At 53.2% G+C, this 26,561-nt stretch overlaps 1 protein-coding gene across 1 annotated transcript in view; it reads left to right on the plus strand.

The window, feature by feature from the left end:
* Positions 1–12,824, plus strand: part of GRK5 (G protein-coupled receptor kinase 5) — a 228,158-nt gene extending 215,334 nt beyond the window's left edge. The window contains exons 13-16 of the mRNA XM_040254849.1: positions 4,170–4,307; positions 5,085–5,222; positions 5,926–6,057; positions 8,310–12,824. Coding sequence (XP_040110783.1) covers positions 4,170–4,307; positions 5,085–5,222; positions 5,926–6,057; positions 8,310–8,408 — 507 coding nt within the window. The 3' untranslated portion in view covers positions 8,409–12,824. The remainder of the gene's footprint in view (positions 1–4,169; positions 4,308–5,084; positions 5,223–5,925; positions 6,058–8,309) is intronic.
* The last annotated feature ends 13,737 nt before the right edge of the window (positions 12,825–26,561 follow it).

Consider the following 26,561-nt stretch of genomic DNA (forward strand, 5'->3'; position numbering starts at 1 on the left):
GAGAACAGTGCCGGCTCCCCGCCCCGGCCCCTAGCCGAGAACAGTGCTGGCTCCCCCCCACCCCACCCCCCGCCCCCCGGCCCCTAGCCGAGAACAGCAAACAGGCAGATGGGAGCAGGAACAGGCCATGCTAGGGTATGGGCAATGAAGCCCCAAGGTCTGTGGACTGGGGTGTTTGACAGACGCTTCCAGGAGGGAGCCTGGGGTGGGGCAGGGCGGCTCCATGACAAGGGGGGGTGGCGCTGCAGTGAGCAAGGAGAGGCACCCTTATGTCCAGCTCTGGGGGGAGGTCAGCATGGGGGAGAAAGGGGATGCTCCCAGCTGGCCCCCAAGATACAAAGGCATCAGGACAGCCCCTACCCTTGACCTTGGGCCTCCTGTTCCATCCAGTTCTGGATCCCTGGTGCTGCTCTGGGGCCAGGGGCTGCAGGCAGTGGGTGGTGATAGTTTCGGCCTTTGAACATCATTTAATCATGTTTTCCACCCACTACATGGAGTGTTGGTCACACTTGCTGAGGTCCTGAGTGACAGCATCCATGGATAGAAAATTTGACCCAGCCCCAGGCAGGGCTCACTCGAGGTGTGACCTTTAGTCAGGCTGGTGGGCAGAGGCCAGACTCGGGGGCTGGAAGCCGGATAGAGGATGGGGTGGCAGGACCTCAAAAGTGAAGCTGGAGAGAGTCTGCCCTTGGACTGAGGCCCTTCTCCTTGATTCCGGCAGGCTTGCTTTCTTCCCTGCCTGGCTCTCTGGCTTCTGAGTCCCACTTGTGCCCCCTAGGGCCCTCTTCCCTCTGGGTTCAGTACCGCTGTGCTGGGAGCTGCCCACTAATGCTAGCCGCCCTCTAACGCCAGCCACGCGGGGACAGGAAAGGCCTGAGTGCCCAACGCTTGGCACCTGCGAACCCCAGGTCTCTTCCTCTGCTCTGCAACTAGAACAGCAAGACCAGGATCTGACCCTCAGGGTCTGAAATGTGAACATCAACAACCAGGCCGGGGTCCAGAGAAAGGCAGGCCTGGGAAACTGATGAAAAGTAGCGAAGTTCTGCTTCTAGAAAACCCGAGGCTGCACTGCTAGGGGCCCCGGAGCCATCTGGCCTCGCTCCCGCCCCCAGAAGGCCGCCCTCCTGGAGCCGGCCACCCGCTGCCTGACCACTTCCTCTCCCCAGCCTCAGTCTGACGTCACAGAGGCACGGGGAGAAGGAGTCGGCCTAGAGCTGCCATCTGAGCCCCTCCAAAGAGGAACCAGAGATCTGTCATTTGCGTGTGTGAGAGGCCGTGAGGGAGGCATGGTGTGGACACAGCAAACACATGCCCGGACCACACGCCTGGGCCAGCCTGCAGCTGGGCGGCCCCCAAGGAGACAGGTACTCACGGCAGCCAGAGCTGGGATAGAGGGACAAGAGGAGCAAGGCAGCAAGAGGCAGGGGAATGGTTGAAACCCGGGGGTCGAAAGGGGAGCTAACAATACTTGGTTGATGCTGCAACTAGGGACCTAACTGGGTGAGGGACGGAAGGTCAGTGCATCATCAAGTGCCCTGGGTCAGGGTCAGGAATTCAGAGCAGCCGTTCTTGAGACAGCCTAAGAGCAACAGGGGACCTGCTGAGAGGACAAAGAGGCACAGAGGGCCCCCTGCCCACAGTCGTCGGCTCCGGGGCACTGCTGTTCCTCTGCTGCCCCCTGGGGGCCACTACAGGGAAGGCGGCAGCGGAGCCTGGGGCTCCAGGCAAACCTGGGCTCATAGGTGCAAATGTCAAAACCAAGGTCCCCTCGTCTTTCTCAGCTAGAAGAACTTCTAGAGCCCTCTGGTCTTGCTCTACTTCCTTGCAAATGACCCTGAGGTCTTAGAAGTCTGATCTTGGACTTCCATGCCCGTAACCTCAACCCATCTGGTCTGGCAGCCGGGCTCGCCCTTTCACCACCAAGGGACACCAGGCTCAGGACATAGCAGGGCCTGATCATAAGGAGACCACGGAGGCCCTGGGCAGCTCCAGCCCCCACCTGCTGAGGAAGACTCTTCTACAAACAGCAGTAAAGTTAGTCCCCAGCCCCCATTCCATCTTGGCAGCCACAAGCCCCCCTCCACTGCCCCTGTGGTCCAGAAGGGCATGCATCTCATTGTCCTGTCTCCTGGGTCCAGTCCCTAAGCCCAGACCTCAGCCCCTACCTTTATTAGGCCCCTGCTGAGTCCCAGCACCGTTCCTTCCCCACTAGCCCTGTATCCCTCTCAGTCTCACCCATCCTTCCAGGCCATCTGTAGTCATCCTCCACCAGGAAGCCCTCTCTGCCTGCCCCATCCACCTAAACTCACAGCATCTCTCCCTCTTGCTTCTCCTGGTTTATACCTGATATAATATTAGTGAACTCTTGACTTGATGCCCAGGTTGCAAACAGGCAGCATATAGGTGGGTGTTTATTTTAGCTGAACAGTGTTTTAGAAAAAAAGTGAATAGTGGGTTAATCGTCAAGATTTTTAAATAGGGCAAAATCACATAAAAACCTGGATTTTCTGGCTTCTTTTGAAAAAAGCAGAAGCCCCGGACACCTGCCAACATTCCTGCCTGGCAGGAGCTGAGGGAGAGCCTGGCATGAGCCACGCAGCCCACCCCTCACCTTTTTACCCTCACTGTGTCATCTGTCTGGCCAGCGCCTGCACCCTTTGGGGCCTGCAGCCTCTGCGATTTCTCGGAGACAAGCAAAGCCCCAGGAGAAGAGCAGGAGTGGCCCCGAGCCACCAGTCCATAGGGCCAAGCCTGCCTGGGGGGTCAGTAGACCGAATGGGGCAACATTGTGAGCGGCTGTCTCACTGCTTCGTCCCTTCAAGGCCTTTCATTCCTTAGTTTGGGGGGAGGGCAGTCCCAGCAAGTCTCCTCTCTAGACCATGGTCCCCAGGAGGCCCCCTGCCTCTCCAGAATGAGTATGTGCAGAGGGCACCAGGACGCTGGTAAAAGAAAGGGCTGGATTCCCTCCCAGGTGCGAGCTGCCCACTTTGATTTCCGTCTTGAAGCAGACACTTAGTAGATTCCAACTGTGTACACGGTGAAGTGCTCAGTGTGGCGGGGAGGAGAGAGAAGCACAGGCTTCCCCTGGGACTGGGGAGGGGGCTGATGCCCTGCAGTCATGAAGATGAGCCTCATCTTCAGCGGTGGCCCGCCCCTCCCCCTCCCTTCCTCTTCCTCCTCCCCCCTCCCCCCTCCCCATCTTTCATTCATACCTTCCTCCAGTTTGGCCTGGTGGCATGTCTGTTCCTGCAGCCCCTTCCTCTCCTAATAACCTTCCATCCTGCTTTTTGTTTGTGATGAGGACCTTCCTCCACCCCCAACCATCCTTGGCTCCCCAGTACCTCTGTATTAAAATCCTACCTCCAGACCTGGCCTTCAGGACCCTCCATCACTCTCCCCAGCCGGTCCCTTTCACTCTGACCCATCTCTCTCACTCCCATCCTTCCCTCAGACTCAAAGATGAGTGTTCTCCAAGCTCGCCCTGCTTACGCTATCACAGGTCCCTCTAGTGCCTTCTCTCCACTTTGAAAGCCTGTCTCAGGTGCCCCCTCCCCAGCCCACCTCCTGATCCCTCAGCTAACAGCCAGTTCTCATTTCCGTCGCCGTGGTATTGCATCTGCCTTGCCCTGATGCGTCCTCTTAACATGACTTTGCTGAGGCAGACCCTCAGCATCCTGTCTCTTGGCACCTCCTGGGTGCAAGTCTGCAATGTACTTACGAATCGAGTAAACGAATGAGAGAACCCACAGACCAGTCTTTGCCCTTGGTAGCTTACCTGGAGCAGAAGAGGGGATGCCAGTTCAGCACACATTAGTGGGTGCCAGATCCACACCAGGCACTGGACATGCAGTCGTGGGCAGAATCGGTCAGGACTCCTGCTCTCCGGAGGGTTCCAGGCATCTGAGCACGCTGGGATCCTGGGACCACAAAGCACACCGCGGTTCAGGAGAGCCTCCCGAATCAGGGTGGAGCGGTGTCTGATGGGAACCTGGGGTGGCCCAGGCCTGGTGGATGTGAGCGAAGGGATGTCTTAGCAGGGGATGGCTCCGGGATTCTTGTGTGGAAAGGCAGATGATCACAGGCTTCCCAGAGCCCCTCGCCCCTTGGGCCTCTGGGCAGGAAGAAAGGCCCCCCACCCAGCGTGTCCTCATGGGGCTCTCCTTTTGCAGCTGCTCACCAAAGATGCGAAGCAGAGGCTGGGCTGCCAGGAGGAAGGGGCCGCAGAGGTCAAGAGACACCCCTTCTTCAGGAACATGAATTTCAAGCGCTTAGAGGCCGGGATGTTGGATCCCCCCTTTATTCCAGATGTGAGTAGCTCCCCAGCCTGGACTGAGCATGTGCACTGGTTTACGACCTTCGACTTTGCTAAACATCTGTGAGGGGCCCTGGACCAGGGACTGAGACCCGTGGGCAGGGGGTGGCTCCCATCTGCCGGTAGCAGAGCATCGCCTGGTCTGGGGAGGTCTCTCTGCACCCATCCTAGCCTCATCACCTCTATAAAGTTTTCATTTCCAGATTCCCAGGCTCCTAGAGCCCCTGGGAGCTCTCTCCCACCGACCTTGAACTCCCAGAGGGCAGGGCCTGGGTTTGTCTCTGTGAGTCCCTGAACTGCAGCCCCAGAGCATGTTTGGTGGACAAGTGAGATGAAAGACATCAGCAGGGTTACGGCATCAGGCCCGCAGCAGCACTGACAGCCTCATGTCCCAGTGCCTCGACTGTCCCCATTTTGCAGGCGAGGAAACTAAGGCCTTCAGGGGTTATGTGACTTGCCCAAAGTGCCTAAGCACCACAGCTGGGACCCCAGCCCAGGGCTGTGTGTGGCAGACAAGCCTGCATGGTGACCCACCACCCCTGACTGGCCTCTGATGTGGGAAGGGCCAGAGTGGTCCTCCTGGGGACATCCCCTGTCACAGCCTGTGTGGGTCAGTGATGGCAGGAAGGGGCCTTGAGTTCTCATCACCCCACTGGGGGCCCCTTGGTCGCTCTGAGCCAGGGCAGCCTAGGTTCCCAGGGCAGGAGGGGGGCCCTGGGAGATCACCCCTGCCCCCCACTCCCGCTCTCCATTCAAATCCCTCCCTCCCCAGCCCCGGGCCGTGTACTGCAAGGACGTGTTGGACATCGAGCAGTTCTCCACCGTGAAGGGCGTCAACCTGGACCACACGGACGACGACTTCTACTCCAAGTTCTCCACGGGCTCTGTGCCCATCCCATGGCAAAGCGAGGTGAGCATGGTGGGGTCCTTGGCTTCACCCCAAAGTGGGGGCGGGGCTGTTCCGAGGGCAGAAAGGGCAGAAAGGGACGGTGAGGTGGGGGGCAGACTGGGGCCATGGCGTGGTGCGGGGTCAGGAGCTGGCAGGGCGGGGAGAGGAGGCCTGTCCAGATGACTCTGGAGAAGCATGGCTGGGAAACGGGCAGCAGCTGGCAGCCCGAGGGGGATGATGGAGTCGGGGTGGACTGAGGACCAAAGATGGAGCAGCAGGCAAAACTGCATCCCTCCTTTGGGGATCTTAGTGGAGGGTGAGCCAGCAAAGTGCTCCCATTACTGCACTGCGCACTGGGGGAGGGAGCCCTGTCCGAGCTCGTTCACGTGAGATAGACATGATGGGGAGGTCGGCCTGCAGCCCTGGAGTGGGACGGTGCAGAGCCCTGGGGTGAAGGAGGAGCTGAGGGCGGCTGGAAGATGAGCGCCTCTATCCCAACCTCTGTGGCCAGCTTCTGTCTTCTGAGTGAGGACGGCTCACCAGGCGGTCTGAGAGAGGCAGTGGGCAGGCGGGGAGCTGCCGGGGTCTCAGCCCGGGTGAGTGGAGGGCCTGGCAGGACCAAGCTTGGGACTGTGTCATCCACGGCCAGGCTGCTGGGCTGCCTGTCCCCCCAGGATGACCTGGACAGCCCCTCACCCTGCCTGTGTTTTGACCACTTCTCCAGATGATAGAAACAGAGTGCTTTAAGGAGCTGAACGTGTTTGGACCCCATGGTACCCTCTCACCGGACCTGAACCGAAGCCACCCTCCGGAACCGCCAAAGAAAGGGCTGCTCCAGAGGCTCTTCAAGCGTCAGGTGAGACCCTCGCCTCCCACCCCAATCTGGATGCCCTGGTCTCAGCTCCAGGAACCCATAGGACTGAGACCAACTTGCGGGCTGGGGAGACGGGGTTGCAGCTGCAGCCTGGAAGGACAGGCAACTTGTGCGAAGTGCCTTGAAACCCACTGGTTGATGGGGTCCCCAGAGTGGAGGGGCAAACCCAAAGTTCACCCTTTGTCAGGGTTCCTCAGCCTCAGCGCCGTTGATGCGTTGGGTTTATTCTTTGTTGCGGGGGCTATCCTGTGCCTTTAGGGGTTTAGCAGCACCCCTGGCCTCCAGCCAGTAGATGGCAGTAGCACCCACTCCCATGTGTCGGTCAAAAATGTCCCCAGGGTCTGGGGACATAAACATCCCTGGTTGAGAGGCGTTGTAAAGGCAACACCAGTTATGCATGCAAAGATTTGACAAAGAACAGGCGTACCTGGTGTTGGAGAGGCGGTCCCCACATGAACCTCGGGGCTCCTGAGGAGCGGCCCTGTAGTTTGGTGCTGGGCCTTCCAGCTGGCAGCCAGAGGAGACTTTGTCCCTCAGGTATTCTTCTCTCAGAGCCCGGTCTTGGATCAAGGGTTGGTGGGGCCAAATGGGAGAAATGTCCCAGGCAGGACCAGGCAGGCCTTCAAGAGAGACCCCTATCCTCATCCCTGCTACCAAGAAGGGGTTAGCCACCATAGCGCCCCCCACCCGGCCTGGCCCTTTAAGAAGGCGTGGTCCCATCCCCAGGCCTGCGAGGCCCCTGGTTCCTTACTCTCCTCTCTCCCAGCCCACAGGAGCAGCCCCTCTCCCCAGGGGGATGAAGAGGTGAAGGCAGGTGCAGCTCTGTCCCCAGACCCTCGGCGTCTCACCTCCCTCCTGCTTAAATAACAGGGAAGAGGTGGCTGTTTGTGGCGCTCCACCGTGGGCCAGGCCTTGAGCTGAGTGCTTTTTGAAGGCATCTTATTTAATCTTCATAAAACCCCAGGCCTCCATTCAGCTATTCGTTCTACCAGTATGTATTGAGAACCTACTCATGCCAGACTGTTACCTGAGGACTTAAGGTGCAGCAGCAGGCAAAACCGCATCCCTCCTTTGGGGACCTTAACGGAGGGTGGGCCCCGGAAGTGCTCCCATCACCCCATTTCACAGATGAGGAAACTGAGGCTGAGAGGGGTTAGGGAACTTGCTCAAGGTCACACAGCCCGTGAGCCCACGCAGAGGATCTGGGATAACAGGGTGGGGAGCATGGATCTGGCAGAATCCAGACAGAAAATGCAGACTGAGGGCCCAAGTTTGCAGTTTTATCTAGAAACTTAATGAGAGTTTCACTCCCTATTCCACACATACTCATCTCCGCCTACTATAAAAATATAATTTTCAAATGCCTCCATTAAGTAAAATTGAAATTCCAGACAGAAATGACCTCCATCTTTGACATGGATGAGTGCCCCAGGACAGCCCCAGATTCTGGAACAGGCATTTGCTATGGAAGCTCACATGGGTTCAAATCCAGCCCTGACCCCTTCCTGGTTGGGTGGTAGCTCAATGACCCTCTCCCAGCCTCTGTTTGCCCACTGGAAAATGCAGGATGGAGATGCTCGCTGCCCGGGGTGGGAAGAGGACTTAGTGGGGTGGAGAACAGTGGCCTCAGGACGTGCCCGACAACACCACCAGCAGTGGGAGCAGACGCCTGGAACTTTCTTCTCCTGGGATGGGATGCTGAGAGACTGCCGGGGGTACTAAGGATGAGCAGCTCATGTTTCTGGAGCCGAGCACCCAAGAGAGCCCTTTGTATACACAGCCTTGTTTCCTTTTTCCAACAGCCCCGGGCACAAGTGGCTCCTACCCTACCTTCCAAAGGCTAGGCAACCAAGGGAGTCAGACACTTGCTCAAGGTCACTCAGCCAAGAAGTGGCACATTTAGGGTGTGAACTGGCAGCCTAACTCCAGGCCAGCAGGTCTAACCATGTAGATATTAATATAGAGGGACCGCCTCCTCCCTGCCTTGGGCTTCTGTGAATTCCATAGCTTCTCCGGGCACCAGGAAAAGCCCTCCGCCCGCAGGGTGGTATGTGGACCTAGGCCTGCAGGGGGAAAACAGAAGGCAGCAGAAAGCAAGAAGGAGGGCTGGTCACCCAAGCCCCTCTCCGGCTCAGATTCCGAGGCCCCTGTGAGGCGAGGGCCCCGGGGCCTGACTCTGCAATGACTGACTTGCTCTTTCTCCCTCTCTCCTCTCTGCTCACCCCGCCTCCCAGCATCAGAACAATTCCAAGAGTTCACCCAATTCCAAGACCAGTTTTAACCACCACATCAATTCAAACCACGTGAGTTCAAACTCCACTGGAAGCAGCTAGTTGCAGCTCTGGCCTGAAGTCCACGGTGGGACCAGCCTGGACCCTTCTTCTTAGAAGCAGAATTGCAACCAGAGGAGCTCCCACCCTGGTGGGCAGGCGGGGAAGCCCTCCAGGAGCCGGGGAAGGAGGCCGCCCACCCCTGAGATGGGGAGCCTCCCAGTTCCTCAAAGAGATTTCCACTCAGGTCTGTGTTTGGAGGTGGCCCTCGAGCCGAGATGGATTGGACATGTCTCTGGCGAACATTGCAATAGAAATCCAATCGGATACAACTTGCACGTATTTTAATAGCATCCTAATAACTAGAACTGAATTTTGTCTTTATTATTTTTAAAGAAAAGTTTTGTAAATTTCTCTATTGTCTCAGTTTACATTTTGTATATTTGTATTTAAAAGAAAGTCAGACTTTGAGGGTGTATATTTTCTGTGCAGCCACTGTTAAACCATGTGTTTTAAGACATTTTAGAGGGGGGTTGGTGGGAGGGGGGGATTTACAACAGCAATGAAAAATGTGACTCAAGACTTCCAGAGCCTCAAATGAGAAAATGTTTTTATTAAATGTAGAAAATGATCCACACTTTACCTTTAAAGAATTGGTTGTATCCATCTTTATAAGCTTTTCCTTCGTTGGCACCCTCGTTCTGTTGGCTTGTAACCATCTGAATTAAATGCCCAAAGGCACGCTGAGACATCACCCCCAGCCAGAATATCTTCCACTGGGTGAGTGGAGTCACCTGAGCTCTGCTCCATCAAAACATGCAGTTTCCCTTTGGGGGCGCATGATGCCACCATTGCTTCAGGCTCAGCCTCCTCTTCCTTCTGAAAGGCAGCCAGTACTTGGAGCTGAGAGTCTTCAGCACAATGGTGTCTAGGCCTCTTTCTTTCTGAGCAGGTTCTGACTACTGGAGCCAGTATGTTTTCAAGAGTCTTGCATTTCAGGATTACTTTAGTCTATTTTAAAGAGACACATAGCAAAGATAAGTAGTCATGGAACCCCAAGAGTCCTGAGCCCTTCCGGCCTATGGAAGCATCAGGGGGCAGAGGTCTTGGGTTTGTAGAGGGGAGAGTGGTTTGCCCAGGGCCTCCAGGCACATCCCTTGAGTATACGGATCAGAGGGTCTTGAGAGCTTCAAGGGGCCCAGGTGACATGGATGGATGGATGGATGTGGTTGGTTCTCCAAGCAAATGGGAGAGGATGGGTCACCAAAGAAGCTCAGGACTCACTGTCCCTTCTGGGCGAGGGAGGGCAGAGGCACGTATTAACTGGGCATCTCAAATCTCCAGGCACAAGCAGCCCCAGGAGGACTTGGTGGCTTTGCCAGCCCAGGGCCTCTAAAGGGCCCTTTGAGCATGGCCGTCCAGCCCCAGGTTGCCTCCGGCCTTCCCCTGCTGCCTTCACAAGATGACAAGGAGCAAATCCGCCTTTGCCTCCCCTCCCGGATGGGGTGAAAGGTCAACATCCCATGCTCCCCTGCCTGCCCAGCTGGCCTCGGTCAGACCTGGTCTCAGCCACCAGGCAGCTACCCGGGTTTCTCCTGCCGTGGGCCCTGTACTTCCTTCTGCAACATCTCCCATCAAAATACAGATTCCGGGCTCCACCCCAAACCCACAGAACGGGGTTCTCTGGGAGTAGGTCCAGGAACCCGCTTCTTCAGAAAGCATGCCAGGTCATTTTGCTGCACCCCGGAGTGTGAGAACCACTGCCTCAGGCCACCCATGGGGCTTCTGATTCTCCCAAACGTAACTCCTCTAGGTGACCAGGCAGCTTTGGAGCCTGAGGTTTCAGGAAGAGAGAGAAGCCAGTGTGTCAGCCTTGTGTGCAGTTCCCATGCTCCTTCCCCCAACCTTGCCACTGGGTCTGGGCGCTAGACAGGCGCCTGACCTTTGCAACTGACCATTTTGAGGCCATTTTACAAGCAAAAAGGAGCCAGGAAACAGCTGGGCTTCCCTCAGATCCCTTTAATACAGTATTATTTTCTTCAAGACCAGCTCATGTCTCCAAGACTGCTTCCCTTCACTTTCCTGGGCTGAGTACAAGATGAATACAAACAGCCATACTGAATTTTTGCTGAGGAAGTGGAGCTCTTTGACCAGTACTTTAAGATCCTCAAGCTCGGACTGACGTTCCTTTCTTAATGGAAAGAGGGACAGTCATCCCGCTGGGATAGTCACCAGCCCACGCCACCACCCTCCTGTCCAGAAGTTTCATTCATTTTGCCGCATTCACAGCGACCCAAGCTTTTCCAAATCGACTGGTGTGCAGAAGTCCGTCTCTTTGCACCTCAAAGCCAATGCACTGTCGGTTTGCATTAAGCATCCTCAAGGAGCAAGAAAGAAAACATGAATCTGTGTTTCTACATTGTGAGAGCAGAAATGCTGAAAGCACAGAGCTTTGAGTGGCTCTTAGAATCACAGGCGTCTTCCTTCACAGTCACTACCTGCCCCCAAGTGCCCAGAGGACACAGTCAGACTCGCTGGCCTTTGCAATCCTGCTCTTCCTTTAGACCCATCGCTCTGTACAGAGAAGGGGTATCTTCATTTAGAATAGTGCCTGAAAGTCAGCCCCCTCCCCTCGGGGTACCCACAGGTCCTGCTCCTGGATGCCCCGACCCTGCACCAACCCCCCACCACAAGCTTCTACTCTGGCTTGTTTTCTATAGCTGCATTTTTAAAAAGATTTCTTTTTAATTAAGAAGAAAACTTCCTACCACCCACCTGTCCAGGAATGAGGTATATTTGTACAGTGAGTGGATTTAAATCTTTTTACTGCATTGGAGCTCTTCATGGAAGAGCCTTTCTTCCTCCAAGTCGTGATGTTCTTCTCACCAGACTTTCGCTGACTTTGTGCCTTTGACGTGAGACACAGGGTCTTGCAAAAGCGTGTCTGCTTCCACTTTTCAGGAGACAAGCTGCTGTACCCGGTGGGATGGGGGTGGTCTCTCTGCCGTGATCACTATGACCCAGGAGTGTTTCTCAAGCCCCTGGTGGGGGGGGGTTCTCCCATAATATCGCTCTTAAGATCACAAAGACCCAACCCCACCTTCCTGGAGGATGGCAACACCTCCCACAACAACTCCTCCTCTGATATTTCTAGGCCAGATCATCACTTTGAAAACCACTAGGCTTCTTGCAAGGGCAGCTGGCTGGCACAGTAGCCAAGTGTTACTCTGTCTTGAGCAGCCCCAGGAGGGCTTCTTTCCTGAAATGCACTGCTCTTAGCAAAGGGGAGCCTCTGTCTCGGAGGCCATGCTCCCCAGAAGCTCGCAGTGGGGTCTGGTGTGTGCACACTTCTCAAGCAGCCCATGGGGGCAAATGGCAGTGAGTTCTGAGATCACGTGTGGGGATGCAGCCTTGGCATCCAAGGCACAGGTGGGATGCAGCCACCTGCCCTTGAACCTAGCAAGCCCGGATGACGTTGAGGGCCTACCCTCCGAGAGGAAGGGGGTGTCCATGCTATCCCAAGGTACCCAGCTCACCGTGGAGGCTTCTCATCCTTTTACACCCTGTCCTCCCCCGTCCCTCGAAGTTTTCCCACCAACTTTCTCACACAAACTGCTGACCCAGACCTCAATACAGAGGGAGCTCCGCAGCCCCCTGAACTTGGCACCCTAGGCCCCGGCCAAAGGGAACAGCTGCCTTGCCGACCATCAGCAGTCTCCAGAGATGAAGAGGGGACACCAGTCGGGGTGACGCTGGGCTCACCTCTCTGTTTGCTGTGAACTTGTCTACCTGGGGGCAACCCCTCTGGTCGTCTCCTGTTCTCTAGCTCCACACTCTGAAGTAGGACCTCCTAACATTTTAGCCTTTGTACAGAAAGCATGTGAAATCTTTGTGCATCTCCAAGCACAGGGCTATGAGTCACGAATGGCAGAGAGCTCAAGTCTTTCTGATCACAACAGCCCGAGACGGTGACACTTCGTCCCCCGAGACCCCTTCTTGTACCTACAACCAACCAGCCCAGCTTTTCAAGCCCCAGCAGGTGTAGGTGCTCATCACGTCTAATTTAAAGGCTTGTGCTGTGGACAGTGGCTAAAACTTTGGAAACGCTAGCTCTCCTTCGGAGGGAAAGACACACCCCAAAAGAAGAATCTAGATGTCTTGCTCCGGTGCATCACTAAGTTATTTTTGTAATAGATCAGAAGCAAGTGTTCTCAATTAGAAGAGCTTTGTGGCTGTTGGTAGTGCAAAAATAATAATCCTTCTAGTATCCAAAGGGTTTTTTTTTTTTTCAGGGAAATTTTAGCATTGATGAATAAGAATAGTCCGTTCTGGAGGTCGTTCCTGAAGATACCGGCTTTTGTTCTCCCGCTGCTCTGAATCTTTGTATGTGTCCTCGAATATGTCACAGTGCTGCTGTATCTAGATCGAACCACTGTTGTTGTTTTTTTTTTAAGAGAAATAAATTCATTAATGAAAACATGGCTGCATTCTTTCCTTCTGAGCTGTTCTGTTCCTTCTGCCAAAGCCAGCTGCCCCCAAGATGCCAGGACCTGCCGCTTCGGTCTGTGAGTTAAATTTTCATCAAGTGGATGGTTCAGCCCCACCCAAGGCTGGCCCTGTACTGACCATCTGACCTGACCACAGCTAGCCCCACTCCAGGGGGCAGGGCCTAAGGAGCCCTTTCTAGGCTGTTTGACTTCTGATCCCAAACCCAACAGAGGGCTCCAGAGTGTTCCTCCCACATGATACCAGGCAGGATGGGGTGAGCGGGCCCGAGTCAATGCCTGCACTGCAACGTAAGATGAGGCACCTCCCCCGGCAGGTTTTATAAATACCCAACAGAGGCCGTAACTCAGAGGTGGGCCTCCTCTGGCCTTTCAGCCTTCACAGAGCCACACGTTAGAACTGGTCACCAGCACAGCAGGATGGCCTTTGTGCCTCTGAACCCAGAGTCCCCGTCTAGGCCCCAAGACCCCTCAGTCTTCCTCTCCACCTGCTTGGCCTAGCAGGACAATGAGCAGGATTCTGGGTGCTAAGTGGGCTTCCCTGGAAACTCAGTAAAGAATCCACCTGCAATGCAGGAGACCCCGGTTCGATTCCTGTGTCAGGAAGATATGCTGGAGAAGGGATAGGATACCCACCCCAGTATTCTTGGGCTTCTCTGGTGACTCAGCTGGTAAAGAATCCACCTGCAAAGTGGGAGACCTGGTTTGATCCCTGGGTTGGAAGATCCCCTGGAGAAGGGAACAGCTACCCACTCCAGTATTCTGGCCTGGAGAATTCCACGGACTATACAGTCCATGGGACCGCAGAATCGAACATGACCGAGCGACCTTCACTTTGGGTGCTAACAACCCTTTACTGACCGTCAGTAGGACCTTGAGTGGCCACTTATCACTGAGCCTCAGTGGCTTCATGTGTAAAATGGAAGAACACCTGCCAGGAGCGGAGGGTGGAGTGGGGGACTCCTGAAAGATTCAGGAGGACCCTGTGATGCTCAGAGCAGAGGTCTCTGTCCTGGAGGACACAGCCACCCTGGCTGTCTTTGGTCCTAGAACAGGGTGGGGGTCCTAGACCCACACACATCAGCCCCTCACAGCCCCAAGGGGAGCTGGTTTCAGCCCCAGCACCTGGCGAGGGAGGCCCTGAGCTGGGAGTCAAGGCTTGAGCCGCCTGCCTCACAGGGACGGCAGGAATCAGTCATGCTGTCCTCCAGCTCCTGGAGCAGGGTCTGGTGAGCAATAGGGATGGGGAGGGGAGGGGAGCCTGGTGGGCTGAGGCCACCTCACCTGGAGAGAAAGGAGAGGAGGGAGCGCGCTGAGACTCTGAACAGGGGTCCATCACAGGGGTGGGGAGCCCCTGCCTCCCTTGCCAAGGGCTATTCTCTCGGTGGCCTCGGCATTTTCTCTGGGACCTTCTCCTGCTGTCCCATGAACCCTCCTGTCTGAGCTGGCCCCGCAGGCAGACAGAGGGCCCGAGGGGGAAACTCCAGCCTCAGGCCCCAGCCGCCCCTACCACCCACACCCTCCGCCCAGGGACTTGAGCGCTTCCCAGGCAGACGGGGCGCACCGGGGGGCAGATGGTGTCTCTCAGCCACTTCCCTCACTCCAGACAGTCATGGATTTGCTAAGTGTCCTCATGACTTTTGCCAAAATGTCCTCCAACTAGTTCATTTTCAGGTTCCAAGTGGACACCCCCAGGCACTAAGGAGCTTCAGGCTGCTATCCTCTGGAACAGGGTCTGTGGGGTCACAGGACCGACCCGATACCCCTGGAACCTGTACAGAGGAAGGAAAGAGAAGCCCTCGGGGATAGGCACTCAGGCAGCAGCAGGCCAGGACTCCTGGCACCACTTTGCCCAGCTGTCCCTCAAGCCAAACACTGCCCGGATGGGGTCTGCTGTGGGTCGGGGCAGAGAGACCACAAGAAGGAGGCCTGTTCGTTTGGCTAGAGGGTGAGTGCTCGCCCTACTCAGTCAAAACTCAGATAAAGACTTTGCCCTCTTCAGCTTCATTCCAGGGGCCATTAGCCCCCTACTCCATAGATAAAAACCAGGGGGTGTGGAGACTCAGGCCGGTGCCTCTCACCTGAGGGAGCACAGCCTTACCTGAGCTCTTTGTAAACCGCAGACTCTGATTTACCAGGCCTGGGTCAGGGTCTGCCTGCCTAACAAGCTCCCAGGAGAAGCTTCCAGTCCACGGGCGACCGTTGAGAAGAGAACTTCAAACTGGAACGTCAGGCCAAGGTCTACAGCCAAGCCAGGGCCTACGTTCCCACCGATGTCCCCTCAGGCCCTGCACTTGGAGGTATCGATGTCTTAGGGAGACTCGAGTGTGTTTGCCCTGCCCTGAGTGAGGCTCACACTAGTGCTTCTCAAGGTCTGGTCCCTGGGAGCTCAGGAAAACTCTCACCGGCCCCCACCCAGGCCCGCTGAGTCAGAAGCTCTGGGTGGGACCTGGTAACAGGCCATCCAAGTGATTTAGGACACACTCAAGTTTGAGGGCCACTAATTTACAAAGTGCTTTCATCTCCCTGAAATCTCGCTGAAGCCCAGGATCTCCCTGTGGACAGCTTGTTAAGCTGAGACATCCTGGGTAAGGCTTGCACGTATAAAAATGGAGATGGTGCATGTGGCTGACTGCCTTGGTTCTCCAAAAATGGGAGCAAGGGTGCAGTGTGTTATCGTCTTGCCTTATATTTTAAAAAATGAAAGGATAAGCCAAAAACTTAAAAAAATTACCTAAAGGGAGAGATATGGGGGATGGGAAGCAGGTAATAAAAGCCAGACCTCTCTGAAAGTGCCTGTCTTGTAGACTTGACTTAGAAAGCCAGGGCTCAAATATAAAACAAGTCTGGAGTTAGTGAGGGGAGATTTTTGTCCAAAAGGGTTCTTGTAAAGGAGGAAAGAAGGGGTCATTGCAACAGGGAGACGGACGGTATCTCAGAAGAGAGCTGCTTTGACTCTGAGGCCTGCAAGGGCTCAGGTTCTGGATATAAAGGAGGTTTTCATTTAGGAGGGGAGTAAACAAGCCTCTTCTCACTCCACTTCCCCACCCTCGTTCTTTCTAGAAGAGGATGCTTTACCAAAAGTCCAGCGTATTCTCCAAGGGGCTGCATGCTGGCTCGGGCTGAGGGTGGGCCAGAGTTCAGAATCTGGAGAAAGGAGAGAAACAACCAAAGCTGGACTGACAAGCATTTTTCTCTGATGGCCCAGTAAGGACCAACATTTCAGCTATGATTTAGGAGGCAAAGACGGGAACTTGGAGGGTCTGTGTCTGGCCTTGTCCTTTACAAATAGTGGGGGCATCCATGGGCCATACCTAAGACATGTGGAAAACAAGGTTCTTTGCAGTGAGATATTTTGGGTTTTTCTGTTTGTTTTCAGAATGCAAAAGGCTGAGGGGGTATTCCTTTAAAGTCACTGTTTTTCAAGAGCACAGGGCTCAGGTAAAATTCAACACTGTCACCTGTAAATGCTTTAGATGATTGTAAAACAAAACTAAGATTTTTTTTAAAAGCATTTGCTAACAGTGAGAATGGACATGTAACAAGACTGGTTCCAAATCAGGAAAGGAGTACGTCAAGGCTGTATATTGTCACCCTGCTTATTTAATTTCTAAGCAGAGTACATAATGCGAAATGCCGGGGTGAATGAAGCACAAGCTGGAATCAAGATTGCTGGGAGAAATATCAATGACCTCAGATACGGAGATGACACCACCCTTATGGCAGAAAGCAAAGAACTAAAGAGCCTCTTGATGAAAGTAAAAGAGGAGAGTGAAAAAGTTGGCTTAAAACTCAACATTCATAAAGCTAAGATCATGGCATCTGGTCCCATTATTTCATGGCAAATAGGTGGGGAAACAATGGAAACAGTGACAGACTTTATTTTGGGGGACTCCCAAATCTCTGCAGATGGTGACTGCAGCCATGAAATTTAAAAAACGCTTGTTCCTTGGAAGAGAAGCTATGGCCAACTTAGATAGCATATTAAAAAGCAGACACATTACTTTGCCAACAAAGGTCCGTCTAGTCAAGGCTATGGTTTTTCCAGGAGTCATGTATGGATGTGAGAGTTGGACTATAAAGAAAGCTGAGTGGCAAAGAATTGATTTTAAACCGTGGTGCTGGAGAAGACTCTTGAGAGTCCCTTGGACAGCTAGGAGATCCAACCAGTCCATCCTAAAGGAAATCAGTCCTGAATATTCACTGGAAGGACTGATACTGAAGCTGAAACTCCAATACTTTGGCCACCTGGTGGGAAGAACTGACTCATTTGAAAAGACCCTGCTGCTGGGAAAGATTGAAGGTGGGAGAAGGGGACAACAGAGGATGAGATGGTTGGATGGCATCACCAACTCAATGGACACGAATTTGAGTAAACTCCGGGAGTTTGTAATGGACAGGGAGGCCTGGCATGGTGCAGTCCACGGGGTCGCAGAGTCAGACATGACTGAGCGACTAAACTGAAAGATCAAAAGACAAAATAAACCTGAGTATACACTTGGTGGTACAATCACACAGATCATTCCCGGGTGACTTTGAAACTGAGCAGGGCCTCGTGGGGCCCTCCCAGCTCCAAAATCCCCTCCGTGTCTCCTGTTTGTAGAAAAAGATGCCTAGACCTTCCCCTAGTTCCAAAGAGCAGGCTCAGGCAGTTAAGAGGACAGAATCACAGGAGTTTAGTTATCCTGAAGGGATGAAGATAACAATCTAGAATATATTTGAGTTGTTTTCCAAAAACTAAGACCCCCAGGTGGAGGATGGTGTCTACACCTGGCCACAAGCACGTAGACCCCACACTGGCTGGAACCAGAAGGATGAGATTCAGGGACATCACCTGATTACCTCACCACCAACCAATCAGAAGAAAGTCCCACTCCCTACAGCCATCACCCCAAGATTTGCTTTTAAAAAGTCTTTCCCCAAAAGCCATCAGGGAATTGGGGTTTCCTGAGCATGAGCTGCCTGTTCTCTTTGGCTCCGAAATAAATCATTCTCTGTTCTAAACTCCAGCGTTTTGGTCGTTTGGCCTCACAGTCCTGAGCAGGAATGAAAATTTTCTAGCTACATTTTCCGACCAGCGTATACACGGTGAGGTGTGTCTGCCTCCCACCCCCACCGACCCCATCACATAAGCAAGTGCTTAGCTCCTATATCTCCCCAGATTTCAAGTTAGTTGCTTGTCCTGCAGTCTCAGTTCTCTGACGAGTTTAGCAAAAGTTGCTGTTTGCAGTTAACCCAGCTCGTCTCCTGTCACGGGTGTGAATTATACTGTGTCTTGCTCTCCGCAGCTCTGCAGTGAGGCTGGAAAATACTCTGAAGGCTCTAGTGTGTCAAATCCAGACAGTGGGTCATGCTCCCTCGCAGGAATGCGGGCTGGGTTTCTTTCCCAGCCTTTGCAGTCAGGAGCGGTTCCAACAGTGACACCGGACCCCACTGAAACCAAGGAAGAGCAGAGAGGGGCTGGGCCACAGAGGGCAATTCTGAAGTACCTCTGGGCTCCAGAAGATTCCTGGGCCAGACAGGGATGCTGGGTGTGCCAGGCCAGGGAGGAGAGTGGCCCCTTTCACTAGTGACCCCTGGGGTGGAGAAGAGGGAGAAGGTCTTTCTGTCTCCATACCTGCTTTCTTCTAATTCATTCTCAAAAAGCAGCCAGAGAGAGCTTTGAGCTTAGTTAAAAAGTACTCCTCTCACCAGCTTTCCCCCTTATAATTGTGACTTGAGGAATAAGCAGGCCTTCCCGCCACAGCCAGGGTTTGCCCCAAAGTGAAGACTCACACGTCCTTACACAGGCTGAGTACAGAAATGAGGTGGGAGGGACAGGGGATGCCATGGACAAATTAACCAGCTGCCAGTAGAGAAAAGACTCTCGTTTCCAAATTCCTGCCAGAGTCTGTGTAGTATCCGGCAGGGCCCTCAAGTGTGAGGGCTGCCATGGGCCTCCGTCGTGCTCTCTCCACCTGCAGCTCCCTGCCCTCCGTCTGGGAGCTGGAGAAAGAGGCAGAGGCTGCTGGACATGATTGTGTCAGGACTTAACCAAGGGCAGAGGAGTCTGGGTGCTTGACGTTTGTAGGGAAAGAACAAGCGGCCAAGATGGCTATGGTCAGGCTCTCTCGCCCCACAGCCTTTCCCTCTCACCCCAAGCCCTGTAAACAGTGGGTTTGCCTGGTGACCTAACAGCTGAGATCACTTATAGCGCTGCACACGCGTGTCACGAAGCGCTGGCTTGGCCACAGGCCACGTTTGCTCTGCCTGCCTATATAAGCTTCACCTGAGACCCTCTCGACACCGCACCAGCTGTATTAGAGAATAAGCATGTCTGCAGTTCCTAAGGCTCCTCGAATCTTCTTCCAGCTTCCTTATGTCTTGCCTACCCTGGGTGCAGCAAACAATGTGAACAGCGAGAGGGCTGGCATAGTGGGCAGTGGGACAGAGTGAGATACTGTTGTATCACAAAGTCCCCTTCCTGGTTATAGACTCGGGGTGCCTGGCTGCTGGGAGATGGGGGAGTGGCTGTAAATGACAGGTCACTAGTAGAATGGTCAGGCCATTTAAGATGGCTGTTCTGGGGTGTCCCTGGTGGCTTAGTGGTGGAGAATCTGCCTGCCCATGCAGGAGACGTGGGTTTGATCCCTGGTCCAGGAGGATCCCACCACATCCTGGGGAGCAACTGAGCCTGGGAGCCACAGGTGCTGACGCCCGTGCACCCTGGAGCGCGTGAAGCACGAAGCGGGCGGAGGGGCGCCAGAAGTGAGAGGCCCATACTTACTGCAACTAGAGAGGGGCCCACGCAGTAACAAAGACTCAGCACAGCCAAAGAAATAAGATTTTTTTTTTAAGTATATATGTTTTAAAAGATGGCTGTTCTGTTGCTCTCTGTGAATCCTCTGCTCACCCAGGCCCTGCCTCACTCACATGACCATCCAGTTCTCTTAACTACACAGCCTGGTAGCTGGGCCCACCTGACGTCAATTCCCTCATAAACAGAGCCTCTTTCTCTTCTAAGTGCCAAAGCCTGCTGTTACGTTCTCTGCACACACTGGGGAGTTGCTCTGGGACACTTTGTGTAAGATTCCCCCATCCCATTAGCCCCTGAGGTCTCTCTTGCTGTCTCTGGGCTCTTCCATCTCGAGGCTGGGCAGCTACAAGGGGTGCAGAGCTCAGCCCAACACCAGTTCACACTCCTGGAGGCAGGAAGAAGTGTCTAAAGGAGGCATATTTGTGCGAGGCTTGCCTGGGGGACTCGGTGGGCTCCATCCAGGGAAAGCGAGAACCGATCAGGGAGAACAGGCATGCTAAACCCCCTGAGGGGGAGAGAATGTTCTAAGAAACTCAGATCCTTCTGTAGGTGCCAGGGTCTTGGATTGCCCTTGTGGGTGAAGGTGACTAAGGCAGGCAATAGGGCCAATCTCCCGTCAAGGCTGAGTGTTTGCAAAGTGGGAGGAGGGCTGGATTGGCTCTGGGGCCCAGGGGACGGTCAACCTTGAGCTGAGGCTTGGGCTGGAGGACGTCCCCTGGGGAGCCCTCTGGGGAGATCTGTGTGAGTCTTTCAGCTATGGGGACATTTGTTTTGTTTTTGACTGTGCTGTGAGGTTTGTGGGATCTTAGTTCCCCAACTAGGGATTGAACCCCTGGACCCTTGGCCATGAGTGAGAATGTGGAGTCCTGACAACTGGACCACCAGGGAATTCCCTGATGGGGGACGTATTTTAGGCCCACTTAAAAGCCATGTCCTCTGACTCTGTGATGTCTGTGTCCTGCATTCAGGAAATTCTCTCCCAGATGTAGGGCCCCGTGCTGGGGTGGAGAGGAGACAGGGATTTGGGGTCTTCCTCACAAGGCCCCTCTGAGGCTGCCTGGTGGTAGAGGCAGCATTCAAGCAGTCCAGGAGATGAGGCCGGAGTCAACGAGCAGAGGGGCCGGAGGCCCAGGACAAAGACTACTGAGCCTCGGAAGGGCCCTTAGGGTGAAGCATCTGCTCAGTGGGCAGCACCCCCCGAGTGCTCCAGCCCTTTTCCTAATCTACTAAAAGGAGCCTTAAAGGGGGGCGAGAAGGGATGCAGCCAGAACACTAGCTCCAGAAAGCAAACTGATCACCTGGTTCCCTGCATCTCACATCCTCTGCGGCCTCCCCGTGGCCCGCCACCTCTCCCCTCTCACTCCCAGGCCTTGGCATATGGTGTTCCCCTGTCGGTACCACCCTCCGCCCCTCTTTTTAAAATTATTATTAATAGACTGTATCCTTTACTAGGCTTTATATTTTTAGAGCAGTTTTAGGTTTACAGAAAAATTGGGAAGAAAGTACAGAGAATGACTGTATGTCACTTCTGCCACCCCTGATCCCCGCTCCCCATCTCTGGAACACAATTTCCTCTGTTACCAATGTCTTGCATCAGAGTGGGGCTTTTTGTTACAATGGCTGAACCAATACTGAGGCCTTATTATAAAGTCCATAATTTATGCAGGAGCTCTGTGTCTCTGTGTTGTACAGATCTATGGGTTTGGACAAATACATAATGTCATGCTTCCACCATTTGAGAAATGTACAGGAGGGTTTCACTGCCCCCGAGTCCCCCTCTTCTCCACTTGTTCATCCCTTCTTCCTCTCCCCACCCCTATGTCATTCTTTTTTTAATGACTATTAACGCCCATTTTATTCTTTGATTCCTGGGTTGGGAAGAATCGCTGGAGAAGGGATCGGCTACCCACTCCAGTATTCTTGGGCTTCCCTTGTGGCTCAGCTGGTAAAGAATCTGCCTGCAATGTGGGAGACCTTGGTTCGATCCCTGGGTTGGGAAGATCCCCTGGAGAAGGGAAAGGCTACCCACTCCAGTATTCTGGCCTGGAGAATTCCATGGACTATATAGTCCATGGGGTCGCAAAGAGTGGGATTCGACTGAGCGACTTTCCGCTTAACTCTCTGAGCTAGTTTCCTTTCTTTCTGATTTCAGTTGCCTCTATATTTGCATGAAGTCATTTATTTAACTGTTTGAGGTTGATGCTTTGGCAATGGAAGAGCACTGGGAAGATGACAACAGATAGTGTGTACTTTCCCTCTTACAAAGGGAGTAGGAGCCCAGCAAGGCAGGGGCTGTTACCCCATTAGAGAGATGAGCAAACTGGGGCTTGGTTGCTTAAGTCACTCACCCAAGGTCACACAGCTTGGAAGCGGCAGGGCTGGACGCGAACCCTGTGCCGTCCGGTCATAGAGCCCGTTCTCTTTCCAGCATAACCAGAGTTGAGCATCTGCCACCTCCTACCCGTGAGCTGTGTTTCCTCCGCAGCTTCTCTAGATCTGACGCGTATCTGGATGCAGCTGACCGGAGCAGGCCTGCCCACCCTCACTGCCCCGGTGGCCTCTTAGCCAGGATGTTGCCTCTGGTGGTTTCACTCATGCTGGGGACTGAAGGGCTCACGTGGCCACGGGGAAGACAGGAATCCGGTAGGACTTTCACACAACATCGTAAGGCAACTATACTCCAGTAAGAATTAACTTAAAAAACCGAATCTATTCTGGAGGTCAGAAATCTAAAACGGGTTCGCAGGGCTGTAGGGAAGGACTGGCAGGTGGGGCAGGGTGAGCTGGAAACTGCTGTTTGGTACTATTTGACCTGTGTTGTGTTGGCCTGTAATACACTGAGAAAACATTTTAAAATAATGGAAATAAGCTTCATATTAGGAGACCCCCAACACCCCCCCACTCCCTGCCCCAGGACTCTAGTCCTTTATTTTGGCTGCAACAGGTCCATCCCTCACCTTCTAGACAGCAGGCAGGAAAGTCGGGAGGGGGTTGAGTAAAAACCGCAGGGCGAGGGGACAGCCCTGGGCAACCATGTGACATAATGTGACCCCAGCCCACTTTCCCCGCCCCCCTCTTCCCACTGTGGGGCTGCAGGGACTGACCAAGAGCCGGCGGCCGTGGGGCAGGTAGCGTCATCTCCTCTCATTCTCCACTGAGTGCTCTCCCTCTGGGCTTTGAGGTGGGTCGAGTGGAGAGCCAGGCAGTTGGCCACACCAGTTGTGGGTAACCTAGAACCCAGGGTCTAGAGAGGGCACGTGGGGTCAGGAGACGCCAGCCAGGTGTCGGCCGAGGCTCAGAGGATTGGAGGAGAAGCCGGTCCAGGCTGAGATGGACAGGTGAGGACAGGAAGAGAAGCTGACTGCCTGGAGGGGGCAATGTGTCACCAAGCAGGGAGGTCCCCAGTGGCGTGGGGGCAGGGGTCCTGGGGCCGCCTTGAAGCCTGGTCCAGGCATCCACAAGTCCCTCTTTCGTTGAGTTTAGTTTCTACTGTTCAGCAAGACGAATCAGCCATAAGTATCTATGCATATCCACTCCCTTTTGGGCTCCTTCCCATGCAGGTCTCCACAGAGCATTGAGCAAGTATTCCCTCTGCTATACAGTAGGTTCTCATTAGTTGTCTGTTTTATACATACTGTCAATAGCGTATAGGTGTCAATTCCAGATTTGTGCTGTTTTAAGCCACTAAGCTTGTGGTGATTTGTTATTAGTAATTGATATTGGTGGTAGTCGGTGGTTTTTAGTCACTGAGTCATGTCCGACTCTTGAAACCCTGTGGACTGTAGCCTGCCAGGCTCCTCTGTCCGTGGGAATTCTCCAGGCAAGAATACTGAAGTGGGTTGCCATTTCCTTCTCCAATAGTTGACATTAAAAATTTTAATAGTTCCTTACACTCCTATTGTGCTTTACTATTTACCAAATAGTAAATATGATGCACCCTTGTCTCCCTAACTAGATTGTAAATCCCTTAAGGATGTGAACTGTCTTTTCTACTTCTCTTGTACCCCAGTACTGTTAGCTCTCTTCTGTGGGTTCCACATCCTCAGATACCAAAGGCCGACTGTGGTGTCCAGTATCTAACGGCTCTAGGAACTCGGTGAAGGAAGGAAGGGAGTGATGCTTATTCAGCATACATTCTGTCCCACGCACTATCATAAGCATTTTACATGCTTTATCTCATTAAATCTTCACACGTCTTTAAAAATGGAGAGGAGCAGAGCAGAAAGGAAAAGAGAATCTCTCTATTTTATAAGTTCAACATTTTGTAAATCCTCATGTTTCCCTTGTTTATTTCCCTTTGGGCTTTGTGGGTTGTCAGTAAAGTTCCATTTGAAAACCTCTGTCCTTTAAGCCAAGGGAAACACAGAAACAGAACCGCTTTGCCCACGCTTGGCCAGAGGAAAAAAAGAACTGGGTCTGGAAAGGGGGTTGAGGGTGAGGCTTTGAACCAAGAGAGCTGGGTGCAAGACCAGCTCTGCCACCCACTGGCTCCACAAACTTGGGCAGTTGACTTACCCTCCCCAAGTCTAAGTCTCCTCTGCTGTAAAACTCATGCCACATTCACTGCACAAATGTGAGGTGAGCTCTTATTATGTGCTGGGCCCTGGCCCCAGCCCTAGAGCTGAACAGATGAATACAAGAGGCACAAGTCCCTGCTTTCATGGTGCACACCTTCCAGAGAGTTAGAGAAAGTCAACAAGACACAAATAAACGTGTAGTATGTTTGTCAACAGTGCTAAGGGGAAACAGATGTCCTAGGTGAGCAGTTAAATAAAGGATGGTATATTCAGGGTTGTGGGATCGTCTTAGCAATAAGAAGGAAGGAACTATTGACACACCTCGTATGGATCTCAAGGGCATTCTGCTGAGTGAAAAGAGCCCATTCCCGAAGGTCACGTGCTGCATGATTCCACTTATACATCATTCTCAGAATACCAACACTGTAGGGAAGGGGAACAGGCTAGAGGTTGTCCAGGGTTAGGGGTGGTGGGTGTGTGGGCTTGACTACAGACAGAGATCTTTGCGGTGAGGAGTATACCGTATCGTGGTTGCAGCGGTCGTTACGCCAAGCTACACATGTATTTAAAAGAGCTGAAAACTGCACACACATTGGACCAGTGTCAGCTTGCTGGCTGTGATGTGATGTAAGACGCCACCCCTGAGGGAAACTGGATGAAGGGTGCATGCGGCCTTTCTGTGCTGTCTCTCCAATTTGCTGCAAATCTATCACTTCAAAAAATTTTTTAAATATACAAGAAAACAAACTAAAGGAGGGAGGAAGGATAGGCAATCTGTGGCCAGTGGTGTTGAAATTTTGGATGGGGCTTAACAAGGTATAACTACCTCAGAAGGCAGAAGGGTGGTTTAAATGTGATGTGACTGGAATCTAGAAATGCTGCAAATTCTCAGTAAATGCCAGTTATTAATGTTGTTCTTAGGGAGCTTAGGGTTCTATTTAAATATCTCCTTTTTTTGTATTTGATAATATTGCTGTGGTTATTTTTTTTTTAGGTCCATAACTTTTGAAGACACATGTTTGAAATGTTTAAAATGTTTACAGATGACATGGAATGCAGTCTTGGATTTCAAGATAAAACACAAAGCAGGGGGGACTTCCCTGGTGGTCCAGTGATTGAGACTTCACCTTCCAATGCAGTGGCTGCAGGTTCAATCCCTGGTCGGGGACCTAAGATCCCACATGCCTCCCAGCCAAAAACCCAGAACATAAAAACAAAGAGTATTGCAACAAATTCAATAAAGAAAAAACAAAAAATGGTCCACGTCAAAAAAAAAAAAAAAAATCTTAAACACAAGGCAGAGTAGTGGAGGGATGTGGTAAGGGTTTGTGGCTGGGTGGACTGTGAGGGTGGTGGGATCCCTTGAATTCTGTTACTAAGACACAGCAACCTCTCATCCCAGATGGACTCCAAGCGTAGCAGGAACCAGTTCTGCTGCGGGCCCCTGAGGTCAAGACCACACCCACGTCATCAGTTTTTGGTGTTACAGAGAAGGGAAAGGTACCCTGCCAACCCAGATGGCCCACATCTTTGGTGGGACCGGCTGTAGGAGCTCCTCTGTCTGCTTTTCAAGTTGAGACCATCTCCTGGTTTGCCGTTTGGAGCTGGTTTTAGAGTCCATCCCCGTGTTGTTTCTTAATAATTTGTTTACTTAGAAAATCAGGTTCTGAGGGCAGGCAGTGCAGCAGGGTGGAGGTGTGCTTTCCTCTAACTTGTGTTAGCTGCAGAAACTTCTCTCTCCCCAAACAAATCCTTGTGGGGCCTCCGAATGTATGAAACCGATAGCCTTTCTACAACAGCGTGATCTTGAGGGAAGTGCTCTCCTCCCCTTAAAAAAAATTTTTTTTTTAATTTTTGGCTATCCTGGGTCGTCATTGCAGCCTGGACTTTCTCCAGCTGCAGCGACTGGGGACCACTCTCCAGCTGCAGTGCTTGGGCCCCTCACTGCAGCAACCTCTCTTGCAGCAGAGTACAGGCTCTTGGGCAGGTGGGCTTGAACAGGTACAGCATGCAGGCTCAGCAGTTTCAGCTCCTGGACTCTAGAGCATAGGTTCAATAGCCTGGGCTTAGTTGCTCCGAGGCATGTGGGACCCTCCTGGACCAGAGATCGAACCCGTGTCTCTATTAGCATGTGTATTCTTCACCACTGAGCCATGTGGGAAACCCTCCCCTTTGGTTTCTTTGCCAGCACTTTACAGTTTATTGGCTCAGCTCCAAAGGTAGGCAGCCTAGATGAGGTCCTGTCTTGGAGCCAAGGAACCTGGGAGCAGAGGGTTCTGTTATTTGCTTCAAGCCCTGTAGGTGATGAGCAGGGGGACTACTTCCTCCCTGAGTCCTCCACCATGCCTATGGAAGCCTGGGTGGGTGGTCTCATCCCTGCAGCCCTCAACACAGGGTC

Source organism: Oryx dammah, unplaced genomic scaffold (genome assembly GCF_014754425.2).
Source record: "Oryx dammah isolate SB20612 unplaced genomic scaffold, SCBI_Odam_1.1 HiC_scaffold_14, whole genome shotgun sequence".
Lineage (NCBI taxonomy): Eukaryota > Metazoa > Chordata > Mammalia > Artiodactyla > Bovidae > Oryx > Oryx dammah.